Genomic DNA, 24,000 nt, shown 5'->3' on the forward strand with positions numbered 1-24,000 from the left:
CTCGACAGATTGATTTGCCCAACTCTTTTGTAAACGTCCCATAGATGACATTCGTATTCACGCAAGGTGCAATCACTATTCGGGTATTCCATATTTTGGTATATATGGTCTCGTCATATTCGCAATATCTTAGTGTATATTGGTTATCTGGATATCTAGGCATCTTAGTATGTATGGAGTATCCGTATCTTAGTATGTAGCCTATGGATTAGCTAACAAAATGGTCTATCTCTATTTCTCAATAAATTAGTATGTATGGGTTATCTATATCTAGGTAACTATTGATTATGTAATAGATATTTTTTAGCATTTATCCTTTTCTTTTTTTCTTACAACTATGAGTATTCCGCCACAAGAATGTTTGAGCAAAATTCACTCATGTTAGTCAAGCTTACTCCATGCAAATGCCTGCATATTTAGGAGAAGAACAATAATATAGAAATCCTTTTACAATGAAATGGGTAGGGGAAGGGCATACGCCATAGGAACGTTGATAATCTTAACTATAGATATTTATATTTGTAGACATGATGTACTTTCTTTTATCATAGTTCAATTATTGTGTGGGATTTCACACCCTCCTCCCTATAGTATTGCTGTATGCCATGGGATTTTACACCTTCCCCCCTCCCCCCACCCCATAGTATTGTATGTCAAGAGATTTATTTGAATGTGCACGATAGAATATATAATTATTTTTAAAGCTTAACCTCTTTTCTTATGCTATGTCCTTGTATCCTAGCAGTTGCGTCCCGATCGTTATGAGGTGCGCTTTATAGTATTGGCGAATATTCAAGCGACATTTTTTTGTTTGTATGTTCATTGCTTATGTATCATCCTCAAGAACAAACGGGGTTGCATTGCAAACGCCTTACGATCATATCACTGGTTAAGTTTGATTTCAGATAAGATGCAGGTGGTTCTGCCTTGTGTTGTGATTCTCTCTCTCATATATATATATATATATATATATATATATATATATATATATATATATATATATATATATATATATATATATATATATATATATATATATATATCAATTCAGGAATATCGAAGACACATGGATGTTTTAAAAGATTTATTCATTAAGAAACGTTTCGCACATGACTATGTGCATCATCAGTCTGAAAAATTATAACATTAAAAGACTAAAAAATAAGAAGCAAAGTAAAAACAACTGTTACACCAACCTTCAGGTACAAAGGAAGAAGATAGAATGACCAAAGAAGGAACACCAACCTCCAAAGACGACTATGCCAGATATACTAGTTGAGTAGAGGAGCAGCCACCGTTTAACGATGGAACGAGTCTTTTAATATATAATGACTCTAAGGTAGTCAGTCAGATAATCTGCATCCTTAGAATACCCTAATATGGTAAAGTGCTGCTTCTTGACCTCAATTTTACAATTGATAGCATGATTTATTTGTATTTGAATGGTCTGGTCTGCTCAATCTTTGCCCCGTTCTAAAACTCAACCCTAAGTGACTGCAATAACGCATCTGCAAAAACCTTTTCGTTGATCCAATATAAGTACCAGGATATCCTGGGTATGTAAACTTATAGACCACATTGGATCTCATGAAGGGCTGCAGACGGTCCATGAAGCCAAACAAGGATCCAATTTTACTGGGATTATTTGATATCAATTTTAAATTAATGCACGGTATTTCAGTTTCAATAATTTGATTCAGTTTATGTGAAAATTTGGAGTTAAAAATATAAGGGATTGAAGCATACATAAGTTTTTTCGGCCAAATTTCGTAAATTGAACAACATGGTCTGCGAATAATTCTCTCTCTCTCTCTCTCCTCTCTCTCTCTCTCTCTCTCTCTCTCTCTCTCTCTCTCTCTCCTTTTCGTTCCAGATTGATATTTCACTCTCTCACTAAGCCAGGCAAGTAGCTCTACAGTACTCCACCCGTGTGGACTGTTTACTTTAGAAGAAGAAGAAGAAGAAGAAGATAGAAATTCTCTAAGCCGGGCAAGTAGTTCTACAGTACTCCACCCGTGTGGACTGTTTGCTTTAGAAGAAGAAAGAAAGAAAGGAAGAAAGAAAGAAAACAGTTTGTAGCAGGGGCAATTAAGTCAGCCTGTGAGTGGCTGAAGTGATAAAGGCGTCATTACTAACTTTGCTCCGGTTAACACCAGCACCGACACCTCGATATAGTTGCCCTTATCTATGCAAAGCATCTCGCGACCGCCTTCCAAAGTATATGTACCCTGTGGGACGCCGCCGCCAGCCACGACTCCTCTCTCTCTCTCTCTCCAACGCCTCCGAAGGGCCCTCGCAGATAGCAGCAGCAGCAGCGTCAGCGTCAGCGGCGGCGGCGGCGGCATCCTCCATCATTCTCGTGTTTATTTTGTACCCGTTTCTTTGCTGCTTTTTCATGGGTGGGCTCTCTCTCTCTCTCTCTCTCCCATCTGCTCTCTCTCTCTCTCATCTATATATATATATTATATATATATTTATATATATATTTATATTTAATTTATATTTCATATATATATATATATATATATTATATATATATATATATATATATATATATATATATATAGGGCCAGATATAATCCTCGAATAATTCTCTCTCTCTCTCTCTCGCTCTCCTCTCTCATACTACTATATACTATATATATATATATATATTATATATAGATATATATATATATATATATATATATATATATATATATATATATATATATACTATATATATATATATATATATAGGCCAGATATAGTCCCCGAATTTCCTCTCTCTCAACCCTTCTCTCTCTCCTTCTCTCTCACCTCTCTCTCTCTCTTTCTCTTCTCTCTCCCTCTCTCTCTCTGTCGTTAAATTCACTTTCATAATTGGGGGTCATAGTCCGACCTGTTATGATAGTGAGCAAATGCAGTGTTGAAACGTTAACAGAAGTTTTTGTTCCCTTTATATTTACCAGTTAATATATAAATCCACCCGCATACGGGTACATATAAGTACAGAGAGAGAGAGAGAGAGAGAGAGAGAGAGAGAGAGAGAGAGAGAGAGAGAGAGAGCGACTGCATTAAGTAAAAGAAATACCTCTGTCATTATTATCTTTTAACATATCAGTTTCACGCGTTGGCTTTTTGGGCGCATTCGAATCGAGGACCTCCACCTTCCTGACCCCCGGCCCGGACCAACGAACCCCCATAAGGGAACCTCGCCCCCTCCCCGCACCCCTCCCCTGCAGACCAACTCAGCTTCTCGGGGTTACCAGTTACTTAGTTCTTACCTGAATCTTATCGCCGAGGGTTTAATTAGCTCTTCCAGAGCTATAGTTGAGTCATTAATAAAATCATTTGTCACTCATAGATGTTGTTTTAGGTGGCATGAGCGCCCAGCGGTGCTCTTATCGCCACCCACCCTTGCACCTAAAGCCTCCCCCCATCCACCCCCTCACTTCCCCCCCCCCTCTCCCACTTTTTCCCCTCCCATCCCACAACCGGTCCTTATCACTACCTACCCTTGCACCTAAATCAAACCTTACCCCTATCCCTTCCCCCTTCGTCCCCACCCTTCCCCTGCCCTCTCCCCCCCCTCCCCCCCCCCCCCCCACCCGGGTGGAGGGGTATATCCCTCTTCTTCTCCTCCTCCTTCTCCTCTACTTCCCTCCCCTCTCCATAGCGTGACCTGACCATTAGATTTTATTTTCGAAGGGTCCATTGTGAATAATAATGTTTAATGTTTCTCGCTCTTGGCCACGGAACTATAACTAAAATATAATTCTTTTATAATTCTTTAGTCTTCTCAAAACGGTTACGCACGGGTGCCTTGCTCTAGATAATGTTTAATGATTTTTTTTTATTATTACTCGTCTTCTCTCTCTTCTCTCATAGCATCTCTCTCTCTCTCTCTCTCTCTCTCTGCTTCGCTTGAAATACATCTTAGTTTACGGGTGGGTAGAATTACTCTTAGAAAATACCGGTAACGCGGGACCGGTCACTCATTTGCAGCTGGAAAAGACGTATGTTTTTTACTGTATCATGCTTCCCGAGTATGCATGCGTTATATATATATATATATATATATATATATATATATATATATATATATATATATATATATATAGTATGTGTGTGTGCGTGCGCACTCGGAGTGTATACATACATTCATTTAGAATATAAGTCCCCACGTAACTACTAAATATAGTGTAATTCCAACCCATCCTTACAAAATAAACAGGAGTACCATGTGCATAAACCATATTGGCGGTTTGGAGACGAAATATGTCGAAAGGGCAACGTGGGCAGTTAAGGCCCGCGTTAATGAAGAGCAAACCCAATCTTATCGAAAGACACAAGACCCTTTCTTCGCACGAGGAATGTCGATGAACGCGAGAAGCCCTCCCCGAGGTATAACAGTAGAGGTGGGGGGGGGGGGAGGAGGGGGTGGCTGCTTTAAAAGGCCAAGGCATAGAGAGAGGCTTGGCATACGAGCAGAATATTAGCCTTATTCGGATAAACCCGACTGAAGCAGCTCTGAACATTAAGGATCGGAATTAATGGGGCGTGAAGGTCCAAACCAGAGCGTTTTGTTGGCGGAGAGACCCTCGATGGTTGTTGTCTCACTCAAGGCGAGTTGTCAGGTTGTCCGCTGAAGGCTCAGCTGCCAGGTTCCATGTCAGTCAGTCAGAGCGTCTTCTTCGTCCTGTTATCAAGGTGTGACAGGTAGGGGTCGAATGGTCCCTTACGTCTTGACGGGTCCCGATAAAGGGCGAGATTTATGCAGCGGCGATTGGTCCTCTTCTTGGGGGGAAATGAAAACAAAAAGGGGTCCCATACTTAATTTTCGTTGGCAGAGACGGACAGTCAGACAGAGAGGAGTCACTTGGGATAGACGTGTTATGCGAGGTGCATATTTCTTCGTGATGAATGATTGCCTCTTATTCTTCTCTGCCAAGGTCAGGCATATTTTTGCCGATCTTCTTAAAAGCCCTGCATTTCGTCAAACCCATTCTATGCAAATTAAGGGCATAAAAAGATAAACGAGGCAGGACTATAAAAAGCGAACATAAGTGGATATTTAGCATCGCCATTTTTTTTTTTCAGATCGTCAAGGTGTGTCCTGATTCTCGTACTTTTATTCTGGAAGGGTGTCAACCACGTACTCAATACAGAGAGTAATAATAGCTTTTATTAAAGCATATATAGGGCTGTATGAAAGTTTAGACAGTAGATATAGTAGAGGCACACGCAATAACTTGACAAAAGCAAACGATTATGTAAAAACTCTCCTATATTACAGACAGGTCAAGATAAGAGTCTGAATTGTTTTGTCAGAGTGAACCGGAAGTTGCTTTTAGCGTCGAACTCTGAAGAATCTGTTTAGTTTCGGATGTGGTCGGGCTTAAAGACGCTTTAGGTGACTTTGGAAAAATCGCGCGATTTACCTCAGTAATGAGAGGTTGCTTAGTATTTATGTCTTAATAAGAGCAGGAATCCGAAGGTTTTGATAAATCGAAATATCCAAGAGGCGAACTGGTTGACATCTTGGAAAACAACAAAAGGGGCATTCGGTAAAATTTGGCATAAAAGCTGAAAATTTTTAAGCTGGATTTGTTTAGTAGATACTTTAGCAAAGAGCTGATACGAAAGACATGACGTTGATACCCTTGAGTTGCAAATTAGGAGTAGGCTTGCCGATGTTTAAATGGTATAGGAACTATCTGGCAATGATTTGAACCTCCCCTCATGATATTCATCCATGTTAACTTATTTTAAAGTGTAACATGTTGAAGACCTTTAAAGCTATTCCACTGAATATTTATAATAAAAAAAGATAAAGCTCAGGGATCTGGAAAGCTGTTATTTAAAGAGGCTTGATTATACAGTATGGAACTGAAAGAGCACCAGTGATAGAGTAGACACACTTTAGATCTGTTTGTTCCCAAGTAGTAGCTATTTCCATTGAGGTTGTAGAGATGCCGTAAAACAAACGCGCAACTTTAAATAGCCTGCGAAGACACATTTGATGGTATACCACTCTATCAACCTCATCAATTTTGCAAGCTTTTCTTTAGACAGAATTGGCAATCCAGACTGTCACCTGGAAAGTATCAAGGCTGGAACACTAAGCAGAATTGTTGACATCTTGATCAACGCTCTCGGTAGAAGCAGCAGCTCCAAACGACCAGAGTTTCTCATCATCGTCAGTGGCAATCTTGGTTTTCTTTTATGATCTCCCAATAAAAGAGAGAGAGAAAAAAAGGAAGAAGAAGTAGGAGATGAAGAACTTGACGAGCAGGGGCGCTGCAAAAACATAGCAGCCCAGATGGGCGGGTCTTCGTCGAAGATTCCTTCGCGTTTGTAATATAACGACGGACTACTAATGTAGTGTGAAGCCCTAGTGGAGATATGTCAACTGGGCACTTATGGGGTATTAATCAACTCCCCGAGAGTGGTGACAGGTCGACTCCAGCCACGGTTGTTCCTCAGACAATCATATGCAAAAAAAAAAAAAAAAAAAAAAAAAAAACAAAAAAATAAAAAAAAGGTTGCTCACCAAGCAGTTTGCGCGAATAGCAATTGGATGGACTAATTTCATATATATATATATATATATATATATATATATATATATATATAATATAGTATATATATATATGTGTGTGTGTGTGTGTGTTGTGTGTGTGTGTATTTTATATATATATTATATATATATATATATATATATATATATATATATATATATATAAAGAGGGCATTGTGGTTATTACAATTGAATGCGGTCTGGAGATATATATATATATATATATATATATATATATATATATATATATATATATATATGTATGTATGTAGTATGTATACGTATGTATGTATGTATGTCTGTATATGTTGGACCGACTATTATAATGTACTTAGGTTATTAGAATTTGAACCTTCAGCACTTCAAGGAAAGTTACAATACATAGATAGTAGTGTAGTGTGCAATAGTACTGAATTATGCTTGTACCATAAAAGATACCCTTCTATTGGAGGAAACAATTTTGTTGCGACAGATAAAACTGTTTCTTCCCTCGGCTGCCAAACTTGGGAATACTCTACTTGTTTTCGTTTTTCCCTTTTCCGTCAGACACTGTCCCTCTTCATTCTTATTGCTCAGAAATAATGGATTATTATAGTAAAAAGTGAATTGCTGATAAAAGTACATGCAATAAGAAGCACAGTATTACTAAAATAAGAAATGTTGGCATAAACGCAGTAAGAAAAAATGTTAAATTGTTCAAAAGTGGTACACACATAGAACGACCAATATCAACTAAGGTCTTTATCTGTAAATGAAAAAGGTAACTACATAAAAAAAGAATAAAAAACGAATTGATCTTTGCAAGAAAAAAAAAAAACTCCTTAATAAACGATAATTTTCAGCATAAAAAACAATCAGTTCCTTGACCAGCACAACCATCGATCAAATGAGCTACACCTGCCCACACAGGTGTATCGCAAAACAAACAGGAGCAAACAAAATACGGAAGCAAACACTCAAAACACAAACATCTTTTTACTCCCACCCGCGATGCAATCAGTGGTTCGAGACACGAAGCTTTGATGGATTCGATGCCATACCGGAGTGATCACGTCTCGTTCGTGTATTCGTGCGATTGGAACTTCAGAAGCTTGAGCCGAAATGCAATGCATTACTCTCCTTCTTGTATATTGATACATTTTTATTTTTTTTTAATTTTATCCAATATTTTTTTGTCTTTTTAATAATTGGTACTTCTTATTTCTGTATTTCCCTTTACCTCATGTTACTTCTTCCTAATGAGTACAATATTCTTTGGAAGTTTGAATTTCAAGTCAGTGGCCCCTGTGGACTTCTTTCATATGAATATGGTTCATCTATTGAATAATAATAATAATAATAATAATAATAATAATAATAATAATTTGGTTTACGAGTCGGTGTTTGGTAACCCGTTCAATTTTAGTATTTTTTATTAGTTGCATTGCGCATGCTTGTGTATCATGCAATGTGCATATGGTTAATATTATCTTTGGTAGGACTACGTAGATAAGATCAATGGTAGGACTACGTAGATAAGATCAAATAAGTTCGAAATTGAGAAATCTGCTGTATGATTAGTCACCTAATAATAATCTCTTTTTATATGTTTGATTTATATTAATCTTCATGAAATTTAAATGTTATAAATATTTTTCTCGTGAGAACGGTTTCGTATCAATGCAAAAATGCAACAGGAGAAAAAAAATGGACAGAAAAATGACTCATTTAAAATTCTGACAATCATCTTCATATTCTTCTTATATAAATATATAGTTTTCGAACCGGCTGTCCCCTTTAAAGAAATCTCTTTATGCCAATCAGTGGATCCATGTTTATCTTCACGTTTATTTATGGTCTTATGGCCGAGGAGCGCCACTGGCACTGTCTGGTCCTCAAAAGCACACACACACACACACACACACACACACACACACACACACACCGAGCCTCCCACAAATTCTATATAATTCTTCGATAGGACCTGGATAGAGTCTTATCTGGGAGAACAGTCCCCTCTTGTCAGCCTCGGAGTTCGATCTCATTAATCAGACCAGACCTCACGCTGGCTGGCTGCCTCCTTCGTTCTTGAAGGGCTGTGTGTGTGTGTGTGTGTGTGTGTGTGTGTGTGTGTTGGAGCAATATTGCTGTTTGGCGTTTGGTTCTATTGGGACATACTCATCTGCACGTTCATTAATCAGGTAACGTGGGCTCTCCTCTCTCTCTCTCTCTCTCTCTCTCTCTCTCTCCTCTCTCTCTACTCGGTACTTCGAATCTCATTGTTATGGACTTCTCGCCCTCATTTTCTTAATCTATATATATATATATATGATATATATATATCATATATATATATACTTATAATATATACATATATATACATGCATACATAAATACATAAATAAATACATACACACACAATCATATATATATATATATATATATATATATATATATATATATATGTTTACAAAATAATGCACACTTTTCATGGTGTATCATATTTAGTTCCGACTTCATTAGTTGAATAAGTAGAATGATAATTATTTGGCTGCTGAAAGTGTCAAATATTATCGAGAGAGAGAGAGAGAGAGAGAGAGAGAGAGAGAGAGAGAGAGAGAGAGAGGTGTTTCTGTAAGTTCCTAGAGGAAATCCATAGAATATGTTTGCCATAACATTGATATCGATTTAACGACTTACATTATTATTACTTTATGTTTACCCTTTTCCTTATACAAATCACTAGGTTTTAGGATGAATGACTTCTCTGGTGAACGGGGAAGGTCATAACCATTAATTTGGTGAGGAAGTAATCTTCTTCCAATACCAGGGAGAAAAAATGCTCTTTTCGAGATCATCCGTTTTTGCGAAATCCAGAAATTACTTGAATTTGTTCAGTACGATTTTCCTCGATTTAAGGCTCTATTTGAAAATTTCTTTGGTTAGATAAACTTGAAAAAAAGAAAAACCATACCTTCCGCTCTTTGGCGTGTAGTGAACCTTACTTTTCGCAAGACTTGAAAATAGATTTACCCGAAAATAAATTTAAGGATGTGAAGAGATATGAAATGGGCCATGGATAGCCCCCAAATCCAGTTAACACGAAAGAAATAATATCGTCTGTACGATGAAGTGACTCGAAACTTCCAAGTCATTACCCGAGTGCCAAAAAAGAGAGCCAAAGATGGTGCTCCTGCGCAGTAGCGGTGCCGGTAAAGGAGGGACCGTGTCCACGGCTGCTGCGGCTTCTAGTACAAGGGGTCGTCGGAAGCCCCTTGTGACATGGCTGACACTCCGTAGTGTGTGGCGCACGCGCAAGATGGCGCGCAAGGCTCCTCACTGCTCGCTGCTTGTACGTTTTCTTTATCTCTCTCAGTAGGAATGGTTTTAGAAATTCACTTTTGTTTTGATTTCAGTTTTTTTTTTTTTGTGGAGTGTGCTTTTATAATAATGTTATTATGCTAATTATGAATGATAAGACTTTTAGTTAAGACGATATTTGGTAATTAGTAATTCCGCATTTTATGAATATCCGTATTATTATTATTACTTGTATCATAAAAATCCAGTCATATATTAGAGTATATTATTATGTAAAACAAACGTGGACTTTCGATCGAAATTATATGTTTGTTTTACATAGTAATATACTCTAATGTTTGTTCTACATAGTAATATACTCTAATGTTTGTTTTACCAAGTAATATACTCTAATGTTTGTTTTATATAGTAATATACTCTAATATATGATTGTAGATTTTTATGACACGAGATTATGAATTTCTTAACATTGTTATTATCATTATTATTAGTATTAGTAGAAGCAGCAGTAGTAGTAGTAGTAGTAGTAATAGAGGTAGGAATAATAGTAGTCAGCAGTTCAACATTTATTAACAGTATTTATATAAATAAATACATCAGTTTACTACTATAATCTACAATGTTTATTAATGTCGCTATTATTATTTGCAGGCGTACTACCGCCAAGGGGTGGCGCTACAGTGCCTGGGGCGCCATGCAGACGCCCTGGCCGCCTTCAGCAGCGGCCTGGCACAGGACCCGAAGTCTTTGCAGCTCTTGGCCGGACTCGTCGAGGCCGCCATGAAAAGTCCTCTGAGAGGTATGTCGATGAGTTGAATATGTAGAGTTGACTATAGAATTCAGGCCAAAAGGCCAAGCACTGGGACCTGTGGGGTCATTCAGCGCTGAAATGGAAATTGACAGTCAAAGATTTGAAAGGTGTAACAGGAGGAAAAGCTGAAAGCAGTTGCGCTATGATTCAAGTGTTGAGAGAGGGTGGAAAGTATGATAAAGGATGAGAATATGAAAGGAGGTACAGTAAAAGGAACGAAAGAGGTTGCATCTAGGGGCCGAAGGCACGTTACAAAGAACCTTAAGTAACTCCTACACTCCACTGACGATGATTGGTTGAACAGTTGGCTCAAGAGTCCCTCATTGGCGGAGAGGCATAAGGTTTCCGGTCCACGCAATTTTGATACATTTTTATCGATTTATTAATTTAAAAATTGAATTTATCCATTTTGATAAGTGAGATCTCTTATTTCTGTATTCCCGGTTACCTTCTCTTACTTTTTATGAGCACAATATTCTTGAGAAGCTTAAATTTCAAATCAGTGCCTCCTGTGGACTTCTTCCGTATGATTAGGGTTCATCTTCTGAATAGCGATGATAATGTTTTGATTTTTCGCGCAAATACGATTATTGCCCGGTAATGGATTGTGCATTTAAGCTTCCTGTCGTCCAGCCAAGGGTCAGGTACTATTGGCGCTTATATGGACTCTTTCGCAATTGACGCCTATAAAAGAGTGTTTGAGTATTATATAATAATACTAAAAATTGTTGCGTTTCGATTGAGTATCAATGCATTTTATATTCAAGGAGAAGGTTGTGTGAGCTGAAAACATAAGCGTTATTCAGAGTATTTTGTTATTATTAATGCAAAGCCAACATGATTGATAAATTAGAGTCCATATCTAGCCCAGGGGTGTGATAAATAAAAAATGGGCCGTGCGAATCCGATGGAACCGCTTACAGGGAAAACATGGGGTTTAGTGCTCTGGGAAAGCAGGCGATTAGAGAGAATGCTGTTGTTTTATAGTATAGATGATGAAGGACTTGCCTAGGGTATCTTCGTCTCTCCTTATGTCCTTATTTTGTCCTCCTCTACTTATGGTATCATTTCTCGCCCTGTCTTGTCATCTAGCTCTTATTAGTAATTCATCTTCAAGCTTTAGTATTCTCACATCGAAAATAACCTTTTATAGTTTCATTTCCATAGCAAAATCCATGTCCGTATAGCAATGCAGATCTCGCTTAACTAAAGCAATGCAGGTCTCACTTAACTAAAGCAATGCAGATCTCGCTTAACTAAAGCAAAGCAGGTCTCGCTTAACTAAAGCAAAGCAGGTCTCACTTAACTAAAGCAAAGCAGGTCTCGCTTAACTAAAGCAAAGCAGGTCTCACTTAACTAAAGCAAAGCAGGTCTCACGTAACTAATGTAGGAGTATGATGGTACATCGTTTGCAGTCAGTCTATTTGAGTTTCTGCTTTTAATGAGCCTGACTATTGTTTGAAAAATTTTTTTCTCAGTCTTTCTCTAAATTCCAAATCTACTGAACTTGTAAATGGAATTGTTACAGGTTTGAGTTAAAACTGAATATCCTACTAAAGATATTAATGGCAGGTGGTCAGGGTGGAGACTTGCGTTTTGTTGAAGTTTTCCTTTATTACAAACTCCGGGTTGACTTCCTTCATTTAACTGGCAACGAACATCGAAAAAAATATCTTATTTAGTTGACTTGGGAACTGAAGATTTAGTATCGGGAGTATAAAAAAAAAATCTTGTTTTGTGAGTTAGAAATTGCGTTGTCAGTTTATTTTTAGGAGCCCTTCCTTCCTTCCCATTGCTTTCCTTTTTTTAACTGAGCTATCTTCTTCACTTTTTCGCTCATGCACGGACACGTATGCGCGCTCAAAAAATACACACACACACACACACAACTAGTATACCCCCACCTTCTTGACTTTTACTTCTTAGGCTTCATATTCAAGTTTGGTTTATGTGCGTATAAACCAGGATAAGCATATTATGATGTATCATTCTCTTGATAAAGAGATGCGATTCCGGATGAAGAATAGGTTTTAAAGAGAGAGAGAGAGAGAGAGAGAGAGAGAGAGAGAGAGAGAGAGAGAGAGAGAAGGCCAAGGGAAATTTATGGTATTAAATGGAATTTCCTACATGTGCAAACACAAGAGTTAGTGTAACGGTGAGATTTGTGATCATATCGTAGTCTTTTTGTGTGTTTGTGTGTGTGTAAAAAAAGAGAGAGAGAGAGAGAGAGAGAGAGAGAGAGAGAGAGAGAGAGAGAGAGAGTACTAATGGTCGGTAAACATGAACGATTTTCAAGCTCGATACAAGATGACACTTTCTAAGGCTCATCGGATTTAGTCGATTTAGACCAGTCTATGGAACTTCGAAGTTCTCCTCGGAGCAATAACCCATGCTGGCACAAGGCTAACTTAATCTAACACAACAACAACCTATTGAAATAAAGTACTTTATACAAAGAAAACTGTAGATAGGAAAGACGTACGTTGCATGGTAGTATATTTTAGAAATTGACACAAAATGCTTTCGGTTTAAAAAAAGTAAAAGGATTAAATAGTAATTTACTCGAAATCTATTGCAAGCTCTGGTTGAGAATTTGGAGTCCGTGGAGCGGTCTGTAATAATAATAATAATAATAATAATAATAATGATAATAATAATAATAATAATAATAATAATAATAATAATAATGCTAGCAGCGGGAGGCAAGCCTCGATATTTAGTCGTTTATTAAATGGACTTTACAGATTATCTGGATTTACCTGCACATTTCTTATCATTTTTGTTACTGTTCATCAACTTTACCAGAGGGGTTTTTGGTTTTGTTTTACTTTTTGATCTAACGCTTGTATTGTTGTTGCTTGCATAAACTGTAAACAGATAAAACATGCCTCAATTGATAGAGTCACCTTGGAATACTTAAATAAGCTCTCTCTCTCTCTCTCTCTCTCTCTCTCTCTCTCTCTCTCTCTCTCTCTCTCTCTCTCTCCTAAAACTTAATCAATTTACCACTTGAATTTAGCCACATTTAATTCAGCCTGTCTTGAGGTCTTCTTCTGTATTCCTCCTGTTCACTGACCTACTCCTCCTTCTTGTATCTTTCATTCCCTTTTAACTTCTTGCCTAAAATGTTTTGTCTCTAAACCTTCATTTTATATCGTAGCTCTCTCTGTTCCCCCCCTACCCTCTTTCCACCTCCCCTCCCTATCTCGGATACCTTGTATCCTCCACCCCAACTCTCCCAGCTACCCTCTAGCGGGCCAGAACAGTAGACTTAATCTTTCTGGATGCTTTTCTGTGTGTATAGCGTTTTTCTTTATGGCGTGGCATAGTGGCTGTGTTTGGATTCGAAGTGCCGGCGGAGTGGAGATCGTATCTCGGGCATCTAACTGTACCCTCAAAGAGAGTATGCTGTCGTATTAGACAGTCCCTGGCATAAATCTCTAGCCAAGTGCTTATATACACACACTAACCTCATCTCTCTCTCCCGCCCCCCCCCCCACACTCCTTCTAAACCTCCTACCCACCCCTTCACCTCACTCCCTATCCCCAGAACCACAAAACAGTAATATATTCCTTAAGGAAATTAACTCATTCTCCGGTAGCAATTTTTATATTTTTTCATTAGGGTATGAGTTTCTTTTAGGATTTCGAAGGATTTTGTTTGTTGGGGGGGGGGGGGGGGGGGGGGGGGGGGTTTAAATTCTTTGCGAGTGTGTGTGTACGCGCGCCATGTAGTGCAAGCACTTTCCAAATATTGTTGTTATTGTATGGTGTAACGTGTGAACCATAAGTCAGGAATTTTTCTGTTGACAAGTAAGGAACATGTAGGTATGTATATATTCATTCACATATATACAAGTATATATATATATTGTGTGTGTATTATATTATATCTATATATTATTATATATTAATATATAATAACTTAAAGCGTTATCCAAAAAAGGGCGAAAAGAATCTGAGAAGTTAGGAGGGCATTGGGGCTATTACAATTTCACACACACACACACACATATATGTATACGATACATATATATATATATATATATATATATATATATATATATATATATATATATATATATTATACAAGCACATGAATCCTACCCCTTACCGCTCTTATAAGAAGGTGGAGAGAGCTGTAACATTTCTGTTTGAAGCACTGATTTCAACGGAGAGATTGCTGGTCCCTTGCCACGCTCCCGCAGACAGTCACTGGGAAAATCCTTTACCCTTGAGTAACTGTTAGGATTTACAAGAGCGTTACTGTTAACATGTCTCTTAGACTGTAAATGTCCTCCATTAGGTAATCTTCCGTTGCAGGGGATTTGTCAGGGTTCAGTGAGAAAGACGAAATATATGAGTTTTATAGGAGATTAAGTTTTCTAATTTCCATTTCGATCTACGTTGACGTGAATGTCTTGTCGCCATGTTTTTTTTTCATGCAGATTACTAATTGACTTTGATTGGTTAAAAATAATTATTTCTGGAGAAAGGCAGTTATGTTGTCAATTATGTACGTATTTTCTTTTATTTATTAAAGTATATACTTATTTATTTAATTGCAAATATATTTCTTTCCAATAATTTGGCGTTCATTGGAGAAATGGTACCGCATTCATTAATCTATTTTTGTTATTTATTGATTTTTAGGAATGACTGCACTTATTGAAAGAGCATGTTACCCTGCCAAAACTAGATAAGTTGACCCTGCGTAACTTCTTATTGAGGGAAGTCTTACGTGAAAGTGTTTTCTTCTGCAAAATGCATGTTAGTAGTAATGCAATGAAGCATATCATAAGAACCGATTGTATGGCATTGAAGTCTCTCTCTCTCTCTCTCTCTCTCTCTCTCTCTCTCTCTCTCTCTCTCTCTCTCTCTCCTGGTGATATACATATATTTGATTAAATCTTATGTATTTTATGCAAGCATTTGTCGCCAGTTTCATGAAGTTGTTAGGTGGCGTTTGTGTATATTTCAGAGTATGTATTAAAGCGGAGGGCATTGGTTGAATTACGGTCAATCAGTTGACTGCAGTCTTTGGTGCTTGTCTTGTTGGTTTTAAGTTACCTGCATTGCATGTAATGAGCCTTATAAATTGATTAGTTGATTGCAGTCTTTGGGCCGTATTTTTAAACTACCTCCTTTCCTGTTCGATGAAGAGCCTGCTCGTGAAATCCCTTCATGGAGCGGTATTATAAAAACATATGAGAAGTGCTTTGGTGAAGAGGAAATGTACGGGACGGTTGGTACGCCGGAGGTGGTAAAAAACATTTCATTCGGATTGTTTGTTTGTATTGTTTTTTTACGTTGCATGGAACCAGTGGTTCTTCAGCAACGGGGCCAACTGCTTTACGTGACTTCCGAACCACGTCGAGAGTGAACTTCTATCACCAGAAATACGCATCTCTAACCCCTCAGTGGAATGCCCGAGTATCGAACTCGCGGCCACCGGGGCGGCAGGTCAAGACCATACCGTTCACGCTACTGAGGCGCTTCATTCCGATTGGAAGATGGGTGTTATACTTCTATACCCTTTGTGCCTATATATATATATATATATATATATATATATATATATATATACTAGATACATATATATATACTATATATATGTGTGTGTGTATATATATATATATATATATATATATGTATATATATGTATAGTGTATATATATATATATATATATATATATTATATATCATATATATATATTATATATATATATATATATATATATATATATATATATATATATATATATATACACACACACACACACACACACACTTTAACACTTAAATTGTTTTGTGCATTCAATTACTACAGTAGAATCCAGCTGCCTTTGCAGCTAAGCCTGACAACTGATTACGTCACGACTATTCCATGAAGCTGATTGGTTGGAAATAGTTTCGAAAAGTTCGTTAATCTGTGGTTCCTTTCATCCTTGTTTATTTTGCAATGGTTGTTTTGCCGAACTGAAATACGTTGTGCTGATTATAATATAATCCAAGAGGAGGTGAAGGACGATTCTGTTACCGCTGTGAAGTTCATAAACACCCGACAGTCAGGAACTTGGGAACGTGAGGTCTTCTAAGTACAAAGACAGTCTTTTACAAGAATGCAAATAAGACCATTTGCACTGAAGTACTGAAAAAAGTAGGCTACTAAAATATTTGGCATGTGTTATACGTTCCAATACTTACATTAGTTATGCGGTTCTCTTTTAATTTTACACAAAATACACGAAGAGGTTAGCGAGGAGGTGGTCAAGACCTCCTCTTCGTTTCCAATAATTTTCATCGTCCGATCACCTTCGTCTTCGCCAGGAATAGCAGCTTCGCGGCACAATAATACCATTTTAGCCGCGAAGAGCTTCTTTGTCGAAGCTGTCAGTTTAAAAATACGGCCCTTTGTCCTGGTGCTTGTAAGTTGATTGCATCGCATGAAATGGGCCCTGTAAATAGATTAGTTGATTGCAGTCTTTGTCTTGGTGCTTGTAAGCTGACTTCATTGCATGAAATGGGCCCCTGTAGATTGGTTGATTGCAGTCTAAGTAGTAGACCCTGTAAGTCTAAGTCTATATAATGGAACCTGTGTTGATTGTCATTTGTGCATGAGAGTATGTGAGGTGATTGTAGGGTGTAATGGTGCCTGTTACATGACGAGCTTGCGAGTTGATTGCAGTTTGTGCAGAAAGCTTATGAACTACTGTGTTTAATTAATTCCTTAAGTTTGCTTTAGTTTTTGTAATGTAACTGTAGTTTCTGTGGTGTGGCCTGTGACTTGACTATTCTGTATATGAGGCGGCATAGAAGTATGACTGTGATTCTCAATGGGAGAAAAGTAGTTGTTTTTAGTCGTTACATTTGTTTCCTTTTCCTTAAGATGTGTCTGTTATTTCAGTCTTGTCTAATGTATCTATACTTGTGTTTTTATTATTTCATTCTCCCTAATGTATCTATACTTATGTTTTTATTATTTTATCTTCCCTAACGTCTCTATACTTGTGTTTTTATTATTTCATTGTGTTTTTTATTATTTCATCTTCCCAAAGGTATCTATACTTGTGTTTTTTATTATTTCATTGTGTTTTTTATTATTTCATCTTCCCTAATGTCTCTATACTTGTGTTTTTATTATTTCAGTCTTGTCTAATGTATCTATAGTTGTGCAGAATAAAGTTCCCACACAATTATGACCAGTGGTTTAGCCACGTCTAAAACAAGTTGTGAAAATGCTAGCCTTAATTATTGGCATTTGTCGCAGATTAAAATTCTATAGGAGTTTCTCCTTTTCTCTTTGACACGCAAGTCCAACGTAAACCATTAGCCAAGTCTAATCCAAGTACTCTCGTTTTTTTTTTATTCAATCCTCACACGTATGGGTTTATCTGTATAGCATTTAGTATAAAATGTTTCCTACTGCCCTCTTTCGTCACGCTCTGAAGAGTAACGTTCTGTCAGACCGGAATAAGACTTCTGGTATCTGAATAATCACTTTTTTATGGGACTGAAATGCAGATCGGAGAGTTTATCTGTCCTGGCGATGACCGGGAACGTGTGGCGAATATAAGTGGAGGCTTCTATAGAGTCGACGTTCCATAGGTCGTGGAATTTTGCGAAGTATAAACGACAATTTGTGGATTTATTTTTTTGGGGTTTTTTTATTTGTGAATAGAACACTCTGTTAAAATTTTTGTACATGAAATTGAAACACTAGAGTGTGAAAGTTTTACATGGTAGTAAAGCACGGAATAAGGAACTTTTGGTAGATAAATATCATAACACGGATTTATGGAACTTCTATACGACATTACGGAACTACTGTGGTGATAGAATAATTTAGGCTTTCTATTTTGGAGAAAGAAACGCGTAATAAAGAAGTTCTACATAATAATTAAGCCCAGAATTATGAAACTTTAACGAGCGTAATTATGACACTTTCTTGGATAATGACACAGATACTAGGTATGGAACTTACTCGTTACATTGACACTTTACCGTAGAAGTTTAGAGGTTAATGAAACCTGGAGTGAAGAAACGTTTACATGAAAGTGAAATACGGAATTATGAAACTTAAAGCGATACACGGAATTACGGATCTCATGTGGACCGTAGAAACGGATTTGTGAAAACTTTGCGAAGCACAAAATGTGACGTTCTGTTACTTAAATGGAACAGTGAAACACAAAGCGCTGGAAGGTTTCCTTAATAGTTTACTTAAATGGAACAGTGAAACACAAAACACTGGAGGGTTTCATTGATAGTTTACTTAAATGGAACAGTGAAACACAAAGCTCTGGAAATTTTCGTTGATAATTTACTTAAATGGAACAGCGAAACACAAAGCTCAGGAAATTTTCGCTGATGGTGGAACACGGAATTAAGGATTTCTCAGGGCTCTTGGAAAGAACAGAACCGTGAACGTTTATTTAATTGTGAGGCACGAAGTTCTCGACATTATGCGAGATGAAGCATTTCCTAGCTTTTAAATATTACGGCGTCATCATTCCGTAAAATTCCGTCAGGAGAATGGGATTTTATTCTTGAGAATCTAGATCGGTTATTTTGGAAACTAGTATTCTGGAAAATCCAACTCTGTAATTTAAGTTGAAGGATATACAAGTGTTGTGAAGAATCCATTTTTTTTTATTCACGAGAAATGTATAAACCAACTTATTCATGATAAAGGTAATTACAGTATTCTGAAAAATTCAAAGAAAATATGAGTGTTTTGGAAATTACAGAAGGGTATTCACCATCAATGAAACTGCATTATTCTGGAGGATGAATCAGTGGCGGATTTAAAGGGGGGGTGGGGTTGGTCACCTGGTCACGGGACCCCCCATAGATATAAATAATAAGAACATTGTTTTCTTTCAATAAATCATTATTCGTAGCAAAAATTTGCTCAAGTTAATGATTATTTCAACAACAATTATACAACAACAACAGCAACTAATTTTGCGTTCTGGAAAACCTATCCTATAATTCATGAGGAACAGGAATGGGAATATCCTGGAATATCTACCCCGAGGCATCGTAGTCCAACGCGAAAATTATGATGTAGATTTGCATGCAATAACAAGATTATTAATTTTTAGTTAAAAAAAAAAAGGAAACTGACGTAAAATGTGCTTGACAGGTAACTTAATCACGTATTTATACATAATGGCATTGGAATAAGAAGTGTGACCTTTTAATTACAAAAGAAACTTCACGTTTAAGAGTGAGTTTGCATTCATAAATGTCCAGAGCCTATTCATTCAGTGTCCCAAAATGCCTCGGAATCGTAAATGTGCTAAACTTAGAGGCTGATCAATCCAAGGATTGCAAAACGACAATAAACTTCCATCAGGCGGCCGAAGTAGCTCACGCATATCCGAGATACGGGACTCCATGGAAGGATGCCGATGAAACGGAGATATATAAGTGAGAGAGAGAGAGAGAGAGAGAGAGAGAGAGAGAGAGAGAGAGAGAGAGAGATTAAACTTGGATGGTTTTGTTCAAAACAAATTGTTTGAACCAAAATGCATGATATCTCTTTAAGTTGTTTTATATATATATATATATATATATATATATATACTATATAAAAATATATATATATATATTATATATATATCTATATATATACATATATATATATATATATGTTGCTATAATCACGTAAGTATTCTTAAATTTTCCTTATGGTTATGCTAGCTAAACATTTGTGTGTAAGATTGTTCTTGGTCGCTCAGTGAGTGTACTGTCATATTATTTTTTTTTTTTCAGTTTTGTGATAAGCAACATAAATTAATTTAATTTATTTACTTATGTTTCTTGAAATTTTATTATGGTTAAGAAATGATCTTTTTTATCTACGTGTAAACACAAGGCTGCTCCGGCAGTATTGTCAGATTTTATTGGTTTCGTGCAGAGCAAGAGCATTGTTTATTATCAAAGGAATTTAATGACACCATTCATTATTTCCCTTTCCCCTTATACGATTAAATCATTCTGGGCATGCGTAGCACGACTTTTGCCCATTATTTAAACACCGGGTTTTAAATCGTATCTATTGCTCCGAATATAAGCGATTGACATCGTCGTGACCTTCGAGATAACCCTGCATATTAACCTTCCCTCCACCCTGCCACCTAGAAGGGCCTTCCCTTCCCCCTCCCATGTAGAAAGATCCGCCCCATCCTTGCCATATAGAAGGTCTTTCCCATTCTACTTCCAGGTATTTAGAAGTACCTTTCCTCCCCTTTTCATGCAGGACTTTTTTTTTCCCCTTGTCATGTAAAAGGGCTTTCCTCCCTTCTTATGTAGAAGGGTTTTCTTCCCCCTGTCATGTAGAAGGGCTTTTTTCCCCTTGTCATGTAGAAGAGCGTTCCTCCTTTATCATGAAGAAGGGCTTTCTCCCCTTTCTCCCCATTTCTTGTAGAAGGGTTTCATCCCCCCTTGTCATGTAGAAAGGCTTTCCTCCCTTTGTCATGTAGAAGGGCTTTTTTCCCCTCGTCATGTAGAGGGGCTTTCCTCCCCTTGTCACGTTGAAGGGCTTTTTACCCTTTGGCATGTAGTACTAGAAGGGATTTTTTCCCTTTTTCATGTAGATGGGCTTTTCTTCCTTTGTCATGTAGAGGGGCTTTCCTCTCCTTTTCATATTGAAGGGCTTACCTACCCTTGTCATGTAGCAAACCCATTCCCTCCCATTTCCATGTTAAACATTCCCTACCCATTGCCATGTATGACGGCCTTCCCTCCCCCTTCGATGTGGAATGTTGTGTATATGGGACCCTCCGAAGGGTCCTGGTATAGGGGAAGAGGCTGGCCTGAAATAGTTAAATGATATAAATGCCTCTGTCTGTTATCTGCTCCTGTATCTGGTGGTTAACGGGCCCTAATGAGGAATGAAGTAAGAAAAGGAGCCAGAAGGATTCGAGAGATAGTGTGCGTCCTTCGACCTCTGGGGGCATGACATGTTCGAGAGAGAGAGAGAGAGAAAGAGAGAGAGAGAGAGAGAGAGAGAGAGAACGGTCCTTTGTGGTGTCGCTCGTTATATGAAAAGTAAGTCCATTGCGACAACGTTCGTGTGTGTGTGTGTGTGTGTGTGTGTCTGTGTGTCTGTGTGTGCGCGCGTGAGTTTACGAATGACCTAAACCAGGGCAGTTTATAGCGCCCTGGCTTTGACATCCTGGATCCCCTTCCGAGCTGTTTACCATTCGGGGCGCACAGCGAAGGGTGACCGAGTTAGATGAGGCGTTTGCTTTATGGGAATCGGTTCGGGAAACCTTCTGTCAAGGGGTGAATGACACTTGTCCTCAGCTGGTGAATAGGAGTGGTAAACAAAACAAAAACACACACACACACACAAATATTGTTGGGTGTTGTCTGTGTCGTGTACGGTTCATGTTGTTTTCGATGCTTTCCTTACTTGTGAACATATTGGTTTTTTCTTTTCTTTGTAAGTAATAATGCCGTTTCAGGTTTATACTACATGGACGGTTACATATTAATAATAATAATAAGAATAATAATAATAATAATAATAATAATAATAATAATATAATATGACACTTCTTGTCGGAGCCACCGAAACTATGAATGGTGTAAGTGTTGAGATATTGATAAGTGAGAGAGAGAGAGAGAGAGAGAGAGAGAGAGAGAGAGAGAGAGAGAGAGAGATGAGGTTAGTTACAGGTGACAAAGACACATGAGGATTGATCGTGCTGACCAGATAAAAGAAGTCGCGGGGCCGAGTTACTCGCAGCGTAGGGGGAAGAAGGACAGTAAGCTTTGGTTAATGTTTTGTTTTACGGTTAATCTCTCTCTCTCTCTCTCTCTCTCTCTCTCTCTCTAGGTGATTAGGCATCCTTGTTCTCTTGTCCATTTCCATTTTCATCAATATTTTTTATGTGTTTTTGGTAGTGAAAGTAGCCTTTTTGTGTGTGTGTGTGGTGTGTGTGATGGCGGTGGTGGTTACTTTTTGGCCCGCCATAGATGCTTAACTGTTACTTTACTCATATAAAGTAGCACATTCACTTATGTAGAGGCGATGGGGCAGAGGTTGTACGTAAACGCTTTATACGGTTCCTGTAGTTCATAGTTGAGCAGGACCAGTTTATTTTATTATTATTATTATTATTATTATTATTATTATTATTATTATTATTATTATTATTATTATTAAGATTCCACAAATATCTGAGTAAATTGTTATGTATAAAAGATACGCGTGGGTTTGTATATAAAGAATTTAATCATGATGTTGTCAGTTTATTATTATTATTAGTTATTTATTATTATTATTATTATTATTATTATTATTATTATTATTATTTTATTATTATTATATTGGTGAGTGCATCGTCTCTGGGGAATGAAAACGGTTCTTTTCTAACTGTTGGTCTCACCCGCGCATTTTTGTGAAGAAATGTGAATACACTTTAGATAGTTTTCGTATGAATTTGGGAGTCATTTGTCTGTTAGGCAAATACGTAGGCGTTTATGCGTGCTGATACGCAAATGAGTAATTTTGATACAAAAGTAGTTTTGAATGTACACTTGGCTTTCAAAGACTATAAAATGTCTAAGAGAAATTATAGAATAAGCTAAATATGAAAGTGAAGGAGGGACAGTTGATGGCGAAAATGGCTTTTTAAAATCTTTTATTTTATTTTATTTTATTTTATTGTTAACTTAAATAAACGTTTAGTACACAATATGTGGTTCACAGCAATTATCACTCTTCTTAATTATGAACAATTGGTAGGAATGGAAATAAATCGAGGAAAAAATTACCTGAAAGACTTTTCTCTATAACTGGGCCAATTCATATATTTTGTTTGAATAAGGGTTTTTGATTAATAGCTAATGATAGATATACTATAGAAATAGAATGGCTCAGTGTTTATTATACCCTACTAGGCACATTTTTCTTAATTTGCGTGACACTTCTTATCCAGTTATGGGTTGAGACACGTCCTACAAACAATCCTGACTGATGCAAGCGGGTTCAGTTCATAATGAAGCTCTAAATCATAATTATGGAGTAAATAAAAGCAAGTACATACGAGGGTGCTTTATTCAGCAGTTATTTGTTTAGCAGTAATAATAATAATAATTTGTCAGTTTTATTTTTAAGCCATTTTGGCTCTTATGGACGCATAGCTTAGATTCTATTTGAAATGCAGTGCTTTTTCATCTTATAAAAACATGAAATTACTACATCAAAATTTATATCATTGTCCTTAACATAATAAGCTGGATATCGTGGGCACTTTTGAAGCTTTCTGGAATAAATTGACATTTGTTACATTTGTGGCTTTGGGTGGAC

General features: G+C 37.2%; 1 protein-coding gene across 1 annotated transcript in view; it reads left to right on the top strand.

Moving 5' to 3' along the window:
- LOC135226581 (tetratricopeptide repeat protein 28-like) overlaps nt 1-24,000 on the top strand; it is a 371,921-nt gene that overhangs the window by 235,818 nt on the left and 112,103 nt on the right. Inside the window, 1 exon segment of the mRNA XM_064266268.1 lies at nt 10,514-10,661. Coding sequence (XP_064122338.1) covers nt 10,514-10,661 — 148 coding nt within the window.

Source organism: Macrobrachium nipponense, chromosome 14 (genome assembly GCF_015104395.2).
Source record: "Macrobrachium nipponense isolate FS-2020 chromosome 14, ASM1510439v2, whole genome shotgun sequence".
NCBI classification, from domain to species: domain Eukaryota; kingdom Metazoa; phylum Arthropoda; class Malacostraca; order Decapoda; family Palaemonidae; genus Macrobrachium; species Macrobrachium nipponense.